This window comes from Elephas maximus, chromosome 19 (assembly GCF_024166365.1).
Source record: "Elephas maximus indicus isolate mEleMax1 chromosome 19, mEleMax1 primary haplotype, whole genome shotgun sequence".
In the NCBI taxonomy this organism is placed as follows: Eukaryota; Metazoa; Chordata; class Mammalia; order Proboscidea; family Elephantidae; genus Elephas; species Elephas maximus.
Window position 1 is genome coordinate 53,744,548 of NC_064837.1, and position 16,695 is coordinate 53,761,242.

General features: G+C 41.3%; 1 protein-coding gene across 1 annotated transcript in view; it reads left to right on the plus strand.

The window, feature by feature from the left end:
• Positions 1-15,151, plus strand: part of EFCAB3 (EF-hand calcium binding domain 3) — a 573,675-nt gene extending 558,524 nt beyond the window's left edge. The window contains exons 196-200 of the mRNA XM_049861611.1: positions 401-521; positions 8,593-8,786; positions 9,693-9,877; positions 11,508-11,630; positions 14,785-15,151. Of these exons, the coding sequence (XP_049717568.1) occupies positions 401-521; positions 8,593-8,786; positions 9,693-9,877; positions 11,508-11,630; positions 14,785-15,111 (950 nt within the window). The 3' untranslated portion in view covers positions 15,112-15,151. The remainder of the gene's footprint in view (positions 1-400; positions 522-8,592; positions 8,787-9,692; positions 9,878-11,507; positions 11,631-14,784) is intronic.
• Positions 15,152-16,695: the final 1,544 nt, after the last annotated feature.

A 16,695-nucleotide genomic window follows, 5' to 3' on the forward strand; every position in this document is an offset into this window, starting at 1 on the left:
CTGTAAACAGTCCTTAAGGTAAAGAGAAGTTAGTGCTTGCAAGTACCGCTATAGTAATACAGGTTTGCCTGCAAGATGTATTTATCGACAATTCCTTTACTTGGAAGAGCAGGACAATAGTCCTTAACATATAATGCATATTTATGTTAAAAAGTATTATTACATTTACTTTGAAGTTATTGAGCTACAAGTATTTTTACATTCCATGATTACTTCATCTGCTCAGTAAATCAAAATGACCTTTCTAAAAAATAAAAAAAAGGTAAGCAGATTCTAAATATAATTTTCTAGTCCCTGACTTTGTAGTAATATTATAAACACTCAATAAAAAGACAACTTATTACTTTTTTTGATAGATGGTTTGTTTAGAAAGCATTTTGAAATATTTTTTCCTCCATAGTTCCAGAAAAGGAGACCTGTGTAGATGTAGCTAGCAGCCCAGGGATCCTGTTGTTTGAAATCCTGTCAAAGCTTGTAGAGACTTCAGCCCTACCTAGAAAAGCTATAATGGAAATAGTGAGGTAAGAGACAATAACCGCCTTCTAAGATGCACTTATGAGGATATTAACAGGGCAGTCACCTCTCACTAACATCCTACTTATGATGGTTGAGGTTGTGTATCAACGTGGCCATGCAATGATTCTCAGTGGTTTGGCAGTGATGTAATAATGTAGTTTGACAGTTATATAATGATGTAATCTGGCATTTATGTAATAATGTAGTCATCCTCCATGATGTGATCTGTTGTGATCGGCCAATCAGTTTTAAGGAGAGCTTCCTCAGGGGTGTGGCCTGCATCCAATATATATGGACGTTCTGACTAAGCTCTGGCACTCACCCTGGATTCTGCATCTGGCTCGTCATCATCTGACCTCTAGTTCTTGGGACTTGAGCTACCAGTCTGTCATTTGACCTGTCAACTCTGAGATTCATCAGCTTCCACAGCCCCATGGGCCAATAGCCTATCGTCTGACCTGCCAATCTTGGGTTCATCAGCCCCTGCGTATATGTGAATCAGTGTAAGCCTCCAGCCTGACACCTGATTCATGGATTTGGGACTTGCTAGCCTCCATGGCTGTGTGAGCCATTACCTGGAGATAAATCTCTCTATATATTTATATATACGCTTCACTGGTTTTGCTTCTCTAGAGAACCCAGCCTAAGACACTATTCAACAGGGTCTGGTCCAAAACAGAGGAGAAGATGTCCAAGCAAATGCTCCTGTGCCCAGGGCTTCAAACCAGTCCAGAAGGGTTCAGTCATGACCCTTGGAAAAAACGTGCAGCATATGCATTGCACAGCAACAAAATCTCTTGTGTGTGGGCTTTTGACCTGCATAGGAAACAGTCAGCAGTGTCCTGCTCATAGATAGCAGCCAACCACACTGCTTTAAATGTGTGTTGCTCTCCACCAAAAAAACTAAACCCATTACCATTGAGTGGATTCCAATTCATAGTCTCCTACATCAAGCTCCAGAAACTTTCCTGATGTAGGAGATTGAATTTTTGGCAGGACTGTGGAGAGCAACACACATTCAATGCAGCATGGTTGGCCTCCATCTTTGAGCAGGGCACCGCTGCCTGTTTCCTACTCTGGTCAATAGCTGATGTGCAAGAGATCTGATTGCTGTGCAATGCATATGCTGCCTGTGTTTCCTGAGGCCATGGCTGAACGCTTTGAACCAGTAGAAGCCCTGCCCACGCTACCACTTGAGACCTTATTCCTTCATCTCCACAGTCCTACCCAGCTCTGAAATTGCAAGGCTGACTTCATTTCAGGATTCCACTGAGGTCCTAAGACAGCCAAGAAAGTTCAGCCTCTCCTACTCCAGGCCAGAGAATCCCAAAGGAATGGAATTTTTCCAGGGATGATATTGGGCGGGCTTGCGAATCTAGTTTGGAATAGAAGACACTCCCATTCATGCTGGAACTGCAGGGACTCTTAATAGGCCCTCTAACTCTGGGATGAGGCACAGCAAGTTTAGACCTCTCAAGGTAGCCTTTAGACTACAGCAGAGCCAGAATTAGATTTAACAATAGAGAATAAGGAAACATTCTCAAACCGAAATGTGTATACTCCAGAAAACATCATTAAAGATAAAGTTCCTCAAACATGTCAGAATACATCTATTTTTATCATTGTGTTATATAAATTAAACAAATGTTGCTATTTTCAATCTTTTCAATTCATATTCTTTCAAAGCATCCTGGTATCCCACTAAGAAAGGCTAAAAAATCCAGAATACCAACAATACCATAAAAATATCCTTTCCTCAAAAAACTAAAAATAGAACTGCCATATGACCCAGCAATTCCCCTCCTAGGTATATGCCCAAAATACTTGAAAGTAGAAACTCAAACAGAGACTTGTACACCAGTGTTCATTGCAGCACTATTCACAATAGCCAAAAGGTGGAAACAACCTAAATGCCCATCAGCAGATGAGTAGATACATAAAATGTGGTACATGCATACAATAAACTACCACTCAGCCAGTAGGAGAAATAAAGTCTTGATATATGCTACAATATGAATGGAGTCGGAAGATGTTATACCGATTGAAATAAGTAAATCACAAAAGGACAAGTATTGTATGACCTCACTTATATAAAAAGACAAGAAAAGACAAATGTGTAGAGAACAAAGTTTATTAGTGGTTACCAGAAGCATGAGAGAGGAGAAAGGAGAGGTTAACAATGATGGAAATATCATGTCAATTAAGAGTAGGGTTACACAGCTGATTATTATAATTGGTGTCAATAAGTTGTACACCTGTAAAAAGTTGAATTGGCAAAAGGTGTACTAGATATTATTACAGCAATGACAAAGAGTAGCTGCTGAGGCTGGTTATGTACAACTAAAAACCTCATGGGATTTGAGTTCTTAGTATAGAGGCTTAGGGTCATGGTTTCGTGGAATCCCAGTTAATTGGCCTAATAGTGTGTTTATTGCCTCTGTTCAACCTCCAAGCTAGTGCCTGGGGTCTTAAAAACTTACTAGTGGCCATCTAGGGCACAACAATGGGTCTCTATTTGGCTGGAACAACAGAGGAAGGAGAGTCAGGAATAGGAGGAGGATATGGAATGTGTGGCTAATTATATCTGTGAATAACTGCCTCCTTTGCCATAAGACCAGGAGAGCTGGATGATGCCTGGCTACCATTTCTGAACATTTTGATCAAAGATTCCACAGAAGACTCCTGATCATAAGGGAGAAAATGCAGAACAGAATTTCAAATTCTCATGGACTGCAGACATCCTGGAGCCATGAAGGTTGGATGAACCCCTGAAATGATTGCCCTGAAATAATCTTTAAACCTTAAACCAGAAGTATGTCCTGAAGTCTTTTTAAAACCAAACAAAAATTTAGCTTAACTAGTTAAAAAAAAGTCTGCCTTGAGCATTATGCTCTTTTAAAAACTATCTATATGAGGCCAAACTGAAAACAACAACTTGAAAGACTGAATCGGAACCTTAGGAGACAGTGAATTTATGTTAATGGAGAGGAACAACTCAGGAAAGGAGGATGAGAATGGTTACTCAATGTGAAGAATGTAATCATTGTCACTAAATGGTACATGTAGAAACTGTTGAATTGGTGTCTGTTTTGCTGTGTATATTCTCAACAACAGCTAAATAAATAAAATACTAAAAAGATGACAAGCCCCTTAAGAGCAGGCGTACCTTCTTGTTCATCATAGGGTATGGCATGAGGTTAAACATTCAACAAATGCTTCCTGGGCCAATGAAAGAAAACCCTATGGAGCAGTTCTACTCTGCACACATGGCGTCGCCATGAGTCGGAATTGACTCCATGGCAACTAACAACAACATATAGATGTTAATGACAGTAGCTGCTGGGCTGAGGGCTGTGAACCCTGGTCCCAGGTGACATCTAGTTCAACTGGCATAACACAGTCTATAAGGAAAATGTTGTACATCCAACTGTGGTGAGTATGGACTGTGGTCTTAAAAGCCTACAAAAAGCCGTCTAAGATACGTCTACCCACTGGTCATGTCCCACCTGGAGCAAAGGAAAATGAAGAAAACCACAGATGCAAGGGAAAGATTAGTCCAATGTACTAATGAACCACAACCTCCACCAGACTGAGCCCAGAACAACTAGATGGTACCCAGTTACCACCACTGACCGCTCTGGCAGGGATCACAATAAAGAGTCCTGGACAGAATGGGAGAAAAATATAGAACAAAATTCAAATTCACACACACACACGGAAAAGGGACCAGGCTTGCTGGTCTGACAGAAACTGGAGAAACCCTGAGAGCATGGCCCCTAGACACCCTTTTAACTCAGTACTGAAGTCACACCTGAGGTTCACCCTTCAGCCAAAGATTAGACAGGTCCAAAGGGCCAACAATAACACACATGAGGAACGTGCTTCGTAGTTCAATCATGTGTACGAGACTAATGGACACACCAGCCCAAAAGCAAAGACAAGAAAGTAGGAAGGGACAGGAAAAATGGATGAATGGAAACAGGGAACCTGGGGTGAAGGGGAGAGTGTTGACGTATCGCAGGGTTGGCGACCAATGTCACGAAACAGTTTGTGTATTAACTGTTTAATGAGAAACTAATTTGCAATGTAAACTTTCACCTAAAGCACAATAAAAAGGAAAGAAAAAGAGCTTGGCTGCTAACCAAAAGGTCAATGGTTCGAATACACCAGCCACTCCCGGGAAACTCTATGGGGCAGTTCTAGTCTGTCCTGTAGGGTCGCTATGAGTCGAAATCAACTCGATGGCAACAGGTTTGGTTTGGTATACTGCCTCTTACACACGATAAGTATTCAGAAAATGTTAGCTGATATTGGTGTTGGTATTATTATTGTGACTGTGGTTGTTATTTATCATATACATGGTTCCTAAGGAGATAAAAAGTATTTAAGACACGGTATTTACATTTAAGGAACTTAAAATCTAAATGGAGAAAAAAGCCACAATTATGTGGATAAATAAATATACAGAAGTGAAAAAATACAAAATATTTTGTATAATCAATTGTTAAATGAGTGGGGCAGAGATAATTCATTTGCCCTCCTGAAAAAGTAGGAGCTGGGTATGGTAGAATTTGACAGGTATTAGTATAGTTATACCATTTACTGAGTATTTACTAAGTGTGAAGCTCTGAGCAAGCACTTTACATACGTTAGCTTTCACCTGGATTACTGTCTTCTCACTGGTTTCACTACTTGCCCTTTTGACTTCACCTGCCCTGACCCACCCACACCACAGTCTACTGTCAACACTCACTATGTCCAGCTGACTCCTTGACTCTTATAGCACCCAAATGATCTTCCTAAAACATTAAGTCAAATCATATCACACCCCTGCTCAAAACCCCCAGAAACCTTCCATTTCCCTCAAAGTAAAAACCAAAGTCTTTGTGATGACTTGCTGGGCCCCCTACATGGCCTGCACTCCTCTTTGGCCTCTTTGACTTCATCTCCTGTTACACTGCCCTAGCCATGTTGGCCTCCTTGCTGGTCCTCAGATTCCTCAGGCATGTTCCCCGCCGAGGCCTTTGCACTTGCTATTTCCTCTATCTGGAGTGTCATCCCCCAGATAGCCTCATGACTTGCCCTCTCACCATCTTCACTGTTCGAATGTTATCTTCTCAGTAAAGCCTTCTCTGACTCCTTATTTAGAATTACAGCCCTCCTATCACTCCCTGGTCTACGTTGCAGTTCTACTCTGTCCTATAGGGTTGCTATGAGTCGGAATCGACTCGACGGCAGTGGGTTTTCTGGTTTTTATCACTCCCTGGTGGCGTAGTGGTTAAGGGCTATGGCTGCTAACCAAGAGGTTGGCAGTTCAAATCCGCCAGGTGCTCCTTGGAAACTCTATGGGGCAGTTCTCTGTCCTACAGGGTCGCCATGAGTCGGAATCGACTCGACGGCAGTGGGTTTTGTTTTATCATTCCCTGCTTCCCCTTTTCTGCTTTATTTTTCTTCATATTACTTATCACTTTCTAATTGTTGTTGTTAGGTGCCATGGAGTGGCTTCTGACTCATAGCAACCCTGTGTACAACAGAACAAAACACTGCCGGGTCCTGTGCCATCCTCATAATTGTTGTTATGCTTGAGCCCGTTGTTGCAGCCATTGTGCCATTCTATCTTGTTGAGGATCATCCTCTTTTTCACTGATCCTCTACTTTACTAAGCATGATGTCCTTCTCCAGGGACTGCTTCCTCCTAATATCTAAAGAGTATGTGAGATGAAGTCTCACCATCCTTGCTTCTAAGGAGCATTCTGACTGTACCTCTTCCAAGACAGATTCGTTTGTTCTTCTGGCAGTCCGTGGTATATTCAGTATTCTTCACCAACACCTTAATTCAAAGGTGTCCATTCTTCTTCAGTCTTCCTTATTTGTTGTTCAGCTTCTCATGCATATGAGAAGATTGAAAATACCATGGCTTGGGTTAAGCCTACCTTAGTTCTCAAAGTGACATCTTTGCTTCTCAACACTTTAAAGAGGTCTTTTGCTGCAGATGTGCCCAGTGCAATACATCGTTTGATTTCTTGACTGCTGCTTCCATGGGCATTGATTGTGGATCCAAGTTAAATCCTTGACAACTTCAATCTTTTCTCCATTTATCACGATGTTGCTTATTGGTCCAGTTGTGAGGATTTTTGTTTTCTTTATGTGGAGGTGTAATCCATACAGAAGGCTGTAGTCTTTGATCTTCATCAGTAACTGCTTCAGGTCCTCTTTACTTTCAGCAAGCAAAGTTGTGTCATCTGCATATTGCAGGTTGCTAGTGAGTCTTCCTCCAATCCTGATGCCCCATTCTTCTTCATATATTCCAGCTTCTTGGATTAGTTGCTCAGCATCAGATTGAGTAAGTATGGGGAAAGGATACAAGCCTGACACACACCTTTCCTGATTTTAAACCACGCAGTATGCCCTTGTTCTGTTCAAACGACTGCCTCTTAGTCTTATATACAGGTTCCTCATGAACACAATTAAGTGTTCCAGAATTCCTATTCTTCACAGTGTTACCCATAATTTGTTATGATCCACAGTCGAATGCCTTTGCACAGTCAATAAAACACAGCTCACTTTCTAATATACTTTGTAATTTACCTATTTATTTTGTCTTATTATCTATTTTCTCATGTTAGAATGTAAGCTCCATGAGAGCAGGGATTTTTTTTTTCTGCTTTATTCACTGCTATATTCCCATTGTCTATAAAAATGTCTCCATATATCACAAAAAAAAAAGAAAACCAAACCCAGTGCCGTCGAGTTGATTCTGACTCATAGCGACCCTATGCAACAGAGTAGAACCGCCCCATAGAGTTTCCAAGGAGCGCCTGGGGGATTCGAACTGCTGACCCTTTGGTTAGCAGCTATAGCACTTAACCACTGCGCCACCAGGGTTTCTGGCATATATCAGGCACTCAGTAAATATTTGTGAAATGATCTCATTTAATTCCCAAATTAACCTGTGAGGTAGGTTCCAATATTTCTATTTACAGGCAAAGAGAATAAGGTTCAGAGAAGATCATACTGTATCTCAGCCCAGATCCTTCTCTGGAGCTTCCATCTGCCTACTAGGCATCTCCATTTGGAAATCCCACAGGCACCCCAAAACCAAAATGTCAAAACTTAATCTCCTCCTTCACCCCAACTTCCATCCCTACAAGTTCTTTCTACCAAAGTACCAAGAAGTCCTTCCACCTCAGTAGTAGTGAGCAGCTAGATCCCTACCATGGCTGCAAAGAGAAGTATACAGCATTCCTGCAGCAAGAAGGAATCTAGTCTCTCACCACTACAGTCATTGATATTTAAGGCATGCATGTTTGCAAATCAGATGTTTCTGTCTTCGGCGATGTTTATACTGTGAATCCCTTATCATATATAGCTTGCTGTCATTTTTAAAGAATTTTTAGCCTAAAATGCACAGTAATATGTGTCCTAAATCCATTCATACACATGTGCACATGCTCCTCCCTAAAAAAATTAGAAATAAATGCAATCGATAGCAATTTACTCTAAATAGTATGGTTACTAATATTTTGTCCTTTATACTTTTTTGTTTTCCAAATTCTCTAAAGTGAGAATTTCTTTTAATTAAAAAAAAGTTACATTTTTAAACTCAACAAAAAGTAATATAATAGTAGACCAAAAAAAAAAGTTGCCATTGAAGTCAGTTCCAACTTATGGTGGATTGAAACTGCTGATCTTTTGGTTAGCAATCGTAGTTCTTACCCACTGTGCCACCAGAGCTCCAATAGAAGACAATAGGTATGATTAATATTTACATTCAAGCTGGTACTGCTTAAGGGTTTGTTGAGGACCATCATCCATAGGGATTTTTCTAGATAAGACTGGGAGGTCTTAGGGAAGAGGAGGGAAACCAAAGCCCAAAAATGGTCAAACTACCCATGGCAAGTTTCAGTAGATATTCTATAAATGTCACAAAAATAGGCAGTCAATAAATACTGTTGAATGAATATACAAATTAAAATTAAATTCATACAGCATACATAACTTGCAAATCAACCTTTTTTTTTTTGCCACTTTTTCAGGAGACTATGACACTTTTTTCTGGATTACTTTTTTTTTTAGCTATTTCCGAAGAAAATTCCATGAAACCACTGCAGGAATGCTGTGGAGTCCCTATGCTATGGGTTATGGAAAAAGGCGACTCAAGCCAGATATATGCACGCCTCCAAGCTCAAGCACAGCTGCCTTTGCCAATGCTGCCAGGGTTGCAATAATGAAAGAAAAGGATTTATTTAAATTTCTGGAAGAGCTTAAGAGTAAGAGCTACTTGTCTTTTCCCAACTATCTTAAAAGGATGTGTTCGTATATAAATAAGGTCAGAAAGAAATCCTTCCAAACACTTTGAGGGATAGAGTAGCTGGGGTCTGGGGACCGTGGTTTCCGGGGATATCTAGGTCAACTGGCATAACAAAGTTTACTAAGAAAATGTTCTGCATCCCACTTTGGTGAGTGGCGTCTGGGGTCTTAAAAGCTTATGAGCAGCCATCTAAGAAGCATCAATTGGTCCCAACCCACTTGGAGCAAAGGAGAATGAAGAACACCAAAGAAACAAGGAAAATATCAGCCCAAGAGACAAAAGGGCCACATAAACCAGAGACTCCACCAGCCTGAGACCAGAAGAACTAGATGGTGACTGGCTAACATCAATAACTGCCCTGACATTCACAACTGAGTATCCCCGACAGAGCAGGAGGAAAATGTGGAGCAGAACTTAAATTCATATAAAAAGACCAGACTTAATTGTCTAACTGAGACTGGAGGAACCCTGAAGCCATGGCCCCCTGATGCTCTGTTAACCCAGAGCTAAAACCATTCCCGAAGCCCACTCTTCAGACAAAGACTAGACTGGACTATAAAACATAAAATAATACTCTTCACGAGTAAGAGGCCAAGTATCTTAAGAGCAGGACCAGACCACAGCCTATTCTGAGTGAATGGTCTGTCACATAGATATAATTTCAAAGCAAGTAAACATCTTACCTAAACCCTCAGGCACTTGGATGAGACCCAAAGTCTGTGGGTGAGCGTGCGGAGTAGGAGCAGAAGATGGGAGGTGGGGGGCAGGACACATGACCACTGAAAGGTAGAATAAACAAAGAGCAAAATAGGCATCACATGTGTGTCTGATATGTGATTGTGATACCATTTTTTTATCTTTTTAGGATGCAATCCTCCCTCAGATAGCCCATATTCAAAAATACCCATCTTTCCATTGTTTCCAAATGTGGATGGAGTAGTGATGGGAAAGCCATTCAAAGACCTACAGAAATTAGAGACGCTAAGGAGACGGGAGCCTCTGAATTTCTTTGAGAACTATTTCTTCCATAAAAGAGACTGGAAAACACAGGTGAGGTTTAGATTTTAATTTAAATACTCAGGTTTGACAGAAATAACCATGCCTTTTATGACAAATATTTTCATTCATTATGTTTCAAACCAGATTCCATATCTATTTTCATTTAAGTGTAAATATTTAATTTCAACAAATAGTTAAACTTACTGAAAAATATAATCTTAGGCTTGGGGCTGGAGGTGGGGAATGTAAAAAGCCCTTAGGTCCTAGCTCTGACTGCTGTCTCATCAGCTTGGGGACCAGTAGCTGCATTTTGGACTCCCTCAACCAGCTCTAGGTTACGGTTGGGCCAGTCACCGTGGGATAAGAGGAGCAAGTCCACAGCCTACAATGCTGTCATGAAGAAACCATCCTGCCCTTGGACTGGACCTTCATTTATGGTCCCAGCTGAACCTTCTGGCCCTGCTTCAAACTCTGTTGCCTCTAGTCTGTTTTCCCCTTCTCAAGATACAAACTCTGTTGCCTCTAGTCTGTTTTCCCCTTCTCAAGATACAAGATACTTTGTCATCATGAGTTTTAAGGTCTCAGCAAGTGGTCCCATGTTTCTGGATATTCTTTCAGGAAGCTCTGGCCTTACTTCAGGCTTGTCCCAGGCCTCCTAGCCTGAAAACAGGATCGAGATATGACTGGAGACCAGCCAGCCCTGAGGGACCCTTCCAAACACAGGGCCATGTGTAACTGCACAGGTCACACTTCAATGAAGCTAGCCCTGGAGGGAGGAAATTGAAGGGATATAGCCGAGGAGAGGAATAAATAAAAGATATAGGGGAGGCCTCGGTCTTGGAAATCAGGAAGCGCTTTCACATACAAGAGAGAAGGAGGGAAAAAGAAGTTAAAGGATGGAGAAATCTTAAGGTGGAAAGGATTAAGAGAGTTCATATTAGATAGCTGAGAGAGTTCAAAAGACTGCTTTTCCAGCCGCCACTGTGAGGGCTGTGGTGAGACGTTTACGGGAAATGAAGAAAAGGAGTGTCAAGCAGCACAAGGGCTTGAATGTGACTGGAAAATAAACACTTTGAAAGAAAACAATCAGCAAATTTGTGTGATTTCCACCAGCATTGTTTAATAGCCCAGGAACAGCAAAGACGGTTGACTGGGTCCTTATGAGAAGTTTGGAAATAATATAATTTGTACCCTGTGGAGGGCTCATTCATTTTCAATGGATTGTGATGGTTTGGGAACTCTGGATCAGGATGGAGTGGTCTCCTCTGTACCCTCCACATCCATTGCACACCATCTGGCTTATACTTCTTTTATATGAATAGCCATCATCATTATTAAAGAGAATTTGCTAAATGCCCATTTCTGCATGCCCCAAGGAATCTTGGTGGCACAGTGGATAAGAGCTCAGCTGCGAGCCAAAAGGTGGGCAGTCCCAATCCACCAGCCACTCCTTGGAAACCCTATGGGGCAGTTCTAGTCTGTCCTGTAGGGTTGCTATGAGTCGGAATCGACGGCAATGGGTTTTTTTGGTTTATGTGCCCCAAAACAATAGGCGAATGGTTTAGCAATAACTTTGTAAGTCATATACAAATCCTTTCATAATCAAATATACTTCTCTTAGGTCTTTGTTATATAATTCAAACTAAAACATATTTCTAACCTTTTTTAAATATTCTTAAAGGCATCAAATATAAAGCCTTTTGACCCTGCCTCCGGCTATCCAAGTGAAATCTTTGCCATTGACCAAATGTTCAAGAGAAAGCAGACTTGGACAGTGACAGATGCAGCAGCTGTTAAACACCATGTGAGTATTCCTTGTTGAATACCTTCTCAGAAAGCATTGACAAAAATACTTTCCACTTCAATACTACACCATAAAACCAAGAGAATTTTTTTTTGCCATATCATTAAAATGAAGCAAAATCATTTTTCATTTTTACCCACTGTAATGACATTTTTGTTCTATAATCAAATTGATTCAAATGTTAACTGTTACAGTTCATCCTGCTGATCACTCATGTAGCCATGCCCAGCATCGTTTCTGGGACATCCATTTGTTTCATGTTGCAAATAGCAACTAGTTAAGGTGGTAAAGCAACAGTCACAGTGAGTGATGTACTCAGGACCTCATGAGGAGTAAAAGCATCTTTATAACAGAAGCTAAAAGAATAATAATAGCTTAAGTACACTTCCTAGTTGCCAGATACTATGTGAAGTTCTCTACAGGTATTATTTCATTTAATCATCACAACAGCCCTTTGAGAAAGGCATTCCTTGTCATTTTACAGATATGCACAGAGAGGTTAAAGTAACTTGTCCAGAGACACACAGTCGTTAAGTAATAGAGCCGAGATTATAAACATGGACACCTTAACTCCAGAATACACACTTTTAACCACAACTCTATGCAGCCTGCTTGGTTTTGTGCCCTGACTTCTTAGTAGCTTTTGTACCCCCACAAAGTGGGGTGTATTTATTTTATTTCACCTTCCGTCACGTTTGACACTACTGATCAGACTCTCCTTGACACTTTTACTTCCTTGGACAATACAGTATTGCACCTGCAGTTCTTGTAGCTCTGTACCCTTTCCTCTCTGTTCTCTTTCTTGGATATTCATCCTTTAAGTATTGGTATTTCCTAGTACTATAGCCTCATCCTACTCATTATATACACTCATCCATTCAGTTGTTCAGTAAATGTTTATCAAGTGTTAACAAAGTTCTGGAATTAGGGGATACCACAGAGAAAAAACCCTCAGTGAGCTGAAGTGAGTTGGAAGGCATGGAGAAGAAAAGGGGCAATGGTAATACACTGAGATAAATGGAACTACAGGTGGTAAGTACTACATGCCACACCACAGAGAGGCACAGACTCCCAACTTCTATCTCATCCTAACACGTTGTCTTACTTATCTAGCACTGCTATAACAGAAATACCACAAGTGAGTGGCTTTAACAAAGAGAAATTTATTCTCTCACAGTCTAGGAGGCTAGAAGCCAGCGTGCCAGCTCCAAGGAAAGGCTTTCTCTCTCTGTCAGCTCTGGGGGAAGGTCCTTGTCACCAGTCTTGCCCGGTCAAGGAGCTTCTAAATGCAGGGACCTGGGTCTTTGCTATTCTCCTAGCTCTTGTTTCTTGGTGGTACGAGGTGCCCATGTCTCTCTGCCAGCTTCTGTATTTTATATCTCAAAAGAGATTTACTTAAGACACAACCTAATCTTGTGGATTGAGTCCTGCCCCATTAACATAACTGCCATTAATTTCACCTCATTAACATCATAGACATAGGTTTTACAACACAAAGGAAAATCACATCAAATCACAAAATGGTGGACAATCACATAATACTGGGAACCATGGCCTAAGTAAATTGAGAGGACACAATTCAATCCAGAACACACAAATTCAAACTAGAGCAAATGGAGGTTACACATGACCAGAGGCCTCCAGCCCTGGAACACCAGCTGTCCCCAAGGGCTAAAAAGCTTGAGAGGATCAATAATCTGGCATCACTGTAATCCAGTCACAAGGAGCCCTGGTGGTACAGTGGTCAAAGCAATAGACTGCTAACCAAAAGTTCAGCAGTGTGAAAGTACCAGTGGCTCCGCAGGAGAAAGATGTGGCAGCCTACTTCTTTACAGCCATGGAAACCCTGTGAGGTTGCTATGAGTTGGAATCGACTCAATAGCAGTGGGTTTGTTGAGTTTTCGTAATCCAGTCATAGCAAAACATTGGGGATCTCTGAGGTAAAGGAACATCTAGGGTGAGTATTCATTGGGCTGTCTTAATCTACCCTCCTTGTTTCAGCTGCCTCCTATATACTGATAACTCTTAAACTTGTTACCAGCCTGGACTTCGGTACTTCGATCTTATCTCACTGACCACCTGAAGAACCTTGCTATCTCATAGCACCATCTACCCAGCCATCCTTAACTTTATGCTTTTTCTTCACTCATCACATCCTTCAATCACCAAATCCAGCTGTTTTCATTCCCCTATAGATTTTTCAAATCCGTCCTCTTAACTCTAACCCTATTTCCACTGCCTTTCTTAAGGCCCTCATTAGGTCTTGCCTGGAAAACAACCTCCAGCCTGGTATCCCCACCTGTATAGCTGCTCCCCTCTACCACTCTCCACACAGCTGCTGTGATCCAATGTGGAGATCAGCCATGTCACTGTCCTGCTTTAAAATGAATGCCTCTATTTAAAATATAAATAATGTTTTTAAATAAATGTTTCCCTTTCGCCAATGGCGGGGTTTTTCAACTATATTTTTTGCTCCATACAACCAAGGGATTTATCTCACTTTTGTCAGAAACAGTGGTTCACTACAGCATAATTTTTACTGAGGAAAGGGCTCTCCCCAACCTCACTAAGATTACTGACTTACAAGGTTAAGTCCAAGGGCCTAATTACAGCAGGCAATGACTTGCCTGCCTCTCTCCGGTCGTTAACTCCTTCCCTCCCAAAGTGCCTGTACCCCTTTACCAACTCCAGGATGTTTATTGCCTTTGAGCCTTTGTTTATGCAGTCCCCTCTCTCTAGAATGCTTGCCCATTGTCACCCACTCCCTCAATTTGATCAGATCCTTGAAAACGTACTCAACTGTGCATCTTCTCCCAGACAGGTCTCCCTCCCTGCTCTAGGCTAGACTGGGTACCATCTTTGGCACTCCGCTTATATCCAGAGCTTATCTCCATCCTTCACCTCCTCCCTATTTTAATCTATTGTATTGGTAATATTGTTATAAGATTTCTTATTATCTCCTTATTTGCAAGTCATACATTTTCATTGACCATCAACTCCTAGCTCACATGTCCTCAAGAGGTACAACCAAATGTACAAACTCAGTGATTTTCAAGTAGCTTGGGGACATAACTCTTGGGATATCTATAATTGTGGTCCACGAATACAAGATATTTTAAGGTAACTACATTGAACTTCTGCTTTCTCACTGCAGGTGAAGAGAGCTACAGATACCTATAACTTAGGAACTGCTCTTGAACACCGAAAAGAAATGCTAAACCTCTGGCGGAAGATCCGAGGGGATTTGATTGGGATAGACACTAAAAATGAGTCCTTTTATGACACCTTTTCTACTTATACATGGTCCTGGAATGTATGCCAAGAATTACTTTCCCCAAAGGACTTAAGGTTATATGATGCCTGCATGAACAGAAATTACTCCCACAGTGCCAGATTACCTTCCTCTTCAGATATCAGTGAATGTGACACAGACACAGGAAGAAAAAGAAAACGGAAAAGTTCCAAAGGGTTTCGCCAATGAATTTCTACATTTTCTAAACAGCTCATCAAAAACTACTTTTTTCATAGTTATCAAAATGATGGTTTCCTGCTGTTGTCTAGTACATTCTTAACAGCTGGAAATGTTGACATCTTTTAGATCCTGACCAGTAAAAAAGTTTAAATCATAAAATGGCTTCCCTTTCCTAATTGTTTAGTAGATGCTATGAGTTGGAAATCATAGGGTTTATATGAATCACAATCAACTCAACTGGAAGGCTTACAGGTGCTATAATTGTCCTAGCAACAAGCTGCACTCTGCTGCCCCCTCCTGGCTCAAAACTGCCTGTGCCTCAGCAGGAAGGAGAAAAGCTGAAAGCTGATACTTAAACTTCCCTTCTGAGCGCCTAAGGGCTGTCACAGCAATAACAGTCTGAGCTTACCGTGACTATAAGGTCGTTATGAGTCAGAATCGACTCAATGGCAACAGGTTTTTTGTTTGTTTTTTAATAAGTGGCATTAGCTTTTCGATTGTTAAAGAGGCCTGAGGCAGCAGATGAAATCTTTCAGTTTCAGGGAATAATATTACCAGCCCACAGGAAACCTTGATCAAACTGAGGTGTTCACTAGGCTCCTTCACCACCCACCTGCAAAATGATCTCTTGGATACCTCTTTCAAATAGCTGATCTCATCCACTGCATTATTCTTCCTAGTTGTACTCTTGAAGTTCTTAGGGCATTTTCCTATGGCTCTCGAGGGTTGACCACAAAGAGTCAGATCAATTTTGGCCTCAAGAAATCTGGATCTACCAGGATTAAATCTACATTTACCTTTTGATCTAATATCAGCTTGGCAAATGTGTTTTATTTCCTGTACCAATTCTTTTTTTTTATAATTTAGGTGAAATTTTACATAGCAAATTAGTTTATTAAACAGTTAATACACAAATTGTTTTGACATTAGTTGCCAACCCTGTAATGTGTCAACACTCTCCCCTTCTCCACCCCAGGTTCCCTGTTTCCATTCATACGGTTTTCCTGTCTCTCCCTGCCTTCTCATCTTTGCTTTTGGGCTGGTGTGCCCATTAGTCTCATATACATGATTTAACTGTGAAGCATATCCCTCCTGTGTGTTATTGTTGGCCCTGTAGACCTGTCTAATCTTTGGCCGAAGGGTGAACCTCAGGTGTGACTTCAGTACTGAGTTAAAAGGGTGTCTGGGGTCCATACTCTCAGGGTTTCTTCAGTTTCTGTCAGAGCAGCAAGGCTGGTCTTTTTGTGTGTGTGTGTGTGTGAATTTGAATTTTGTTCTATATTTTTCTCCTGCTCTGTCCAAGACCTCTATCGTGATCCCTGCCAGAGCAGTACCAAAAAAACCAAACCAAACCCAGTGCCGTCGAGTTGATTCTGACTCATAGCGACCCCATAGGACAGAGTAGAACTGCCCCATAGAGTTTCCAAGGAGCGCCTGGCGGATTTGAACTGCGGACCTCTTGGTTAGCAGCCGTAGCACTTAGCCAATACGTGGGTAGTGGTAATTAGGCATCATCTAGTTGTTCTGGGCTCGGTCTGGTGGAGGCTGTGGTAGTTGTGGTCCATTAGTCCTTTGAACTAATCTTTCCCTTAT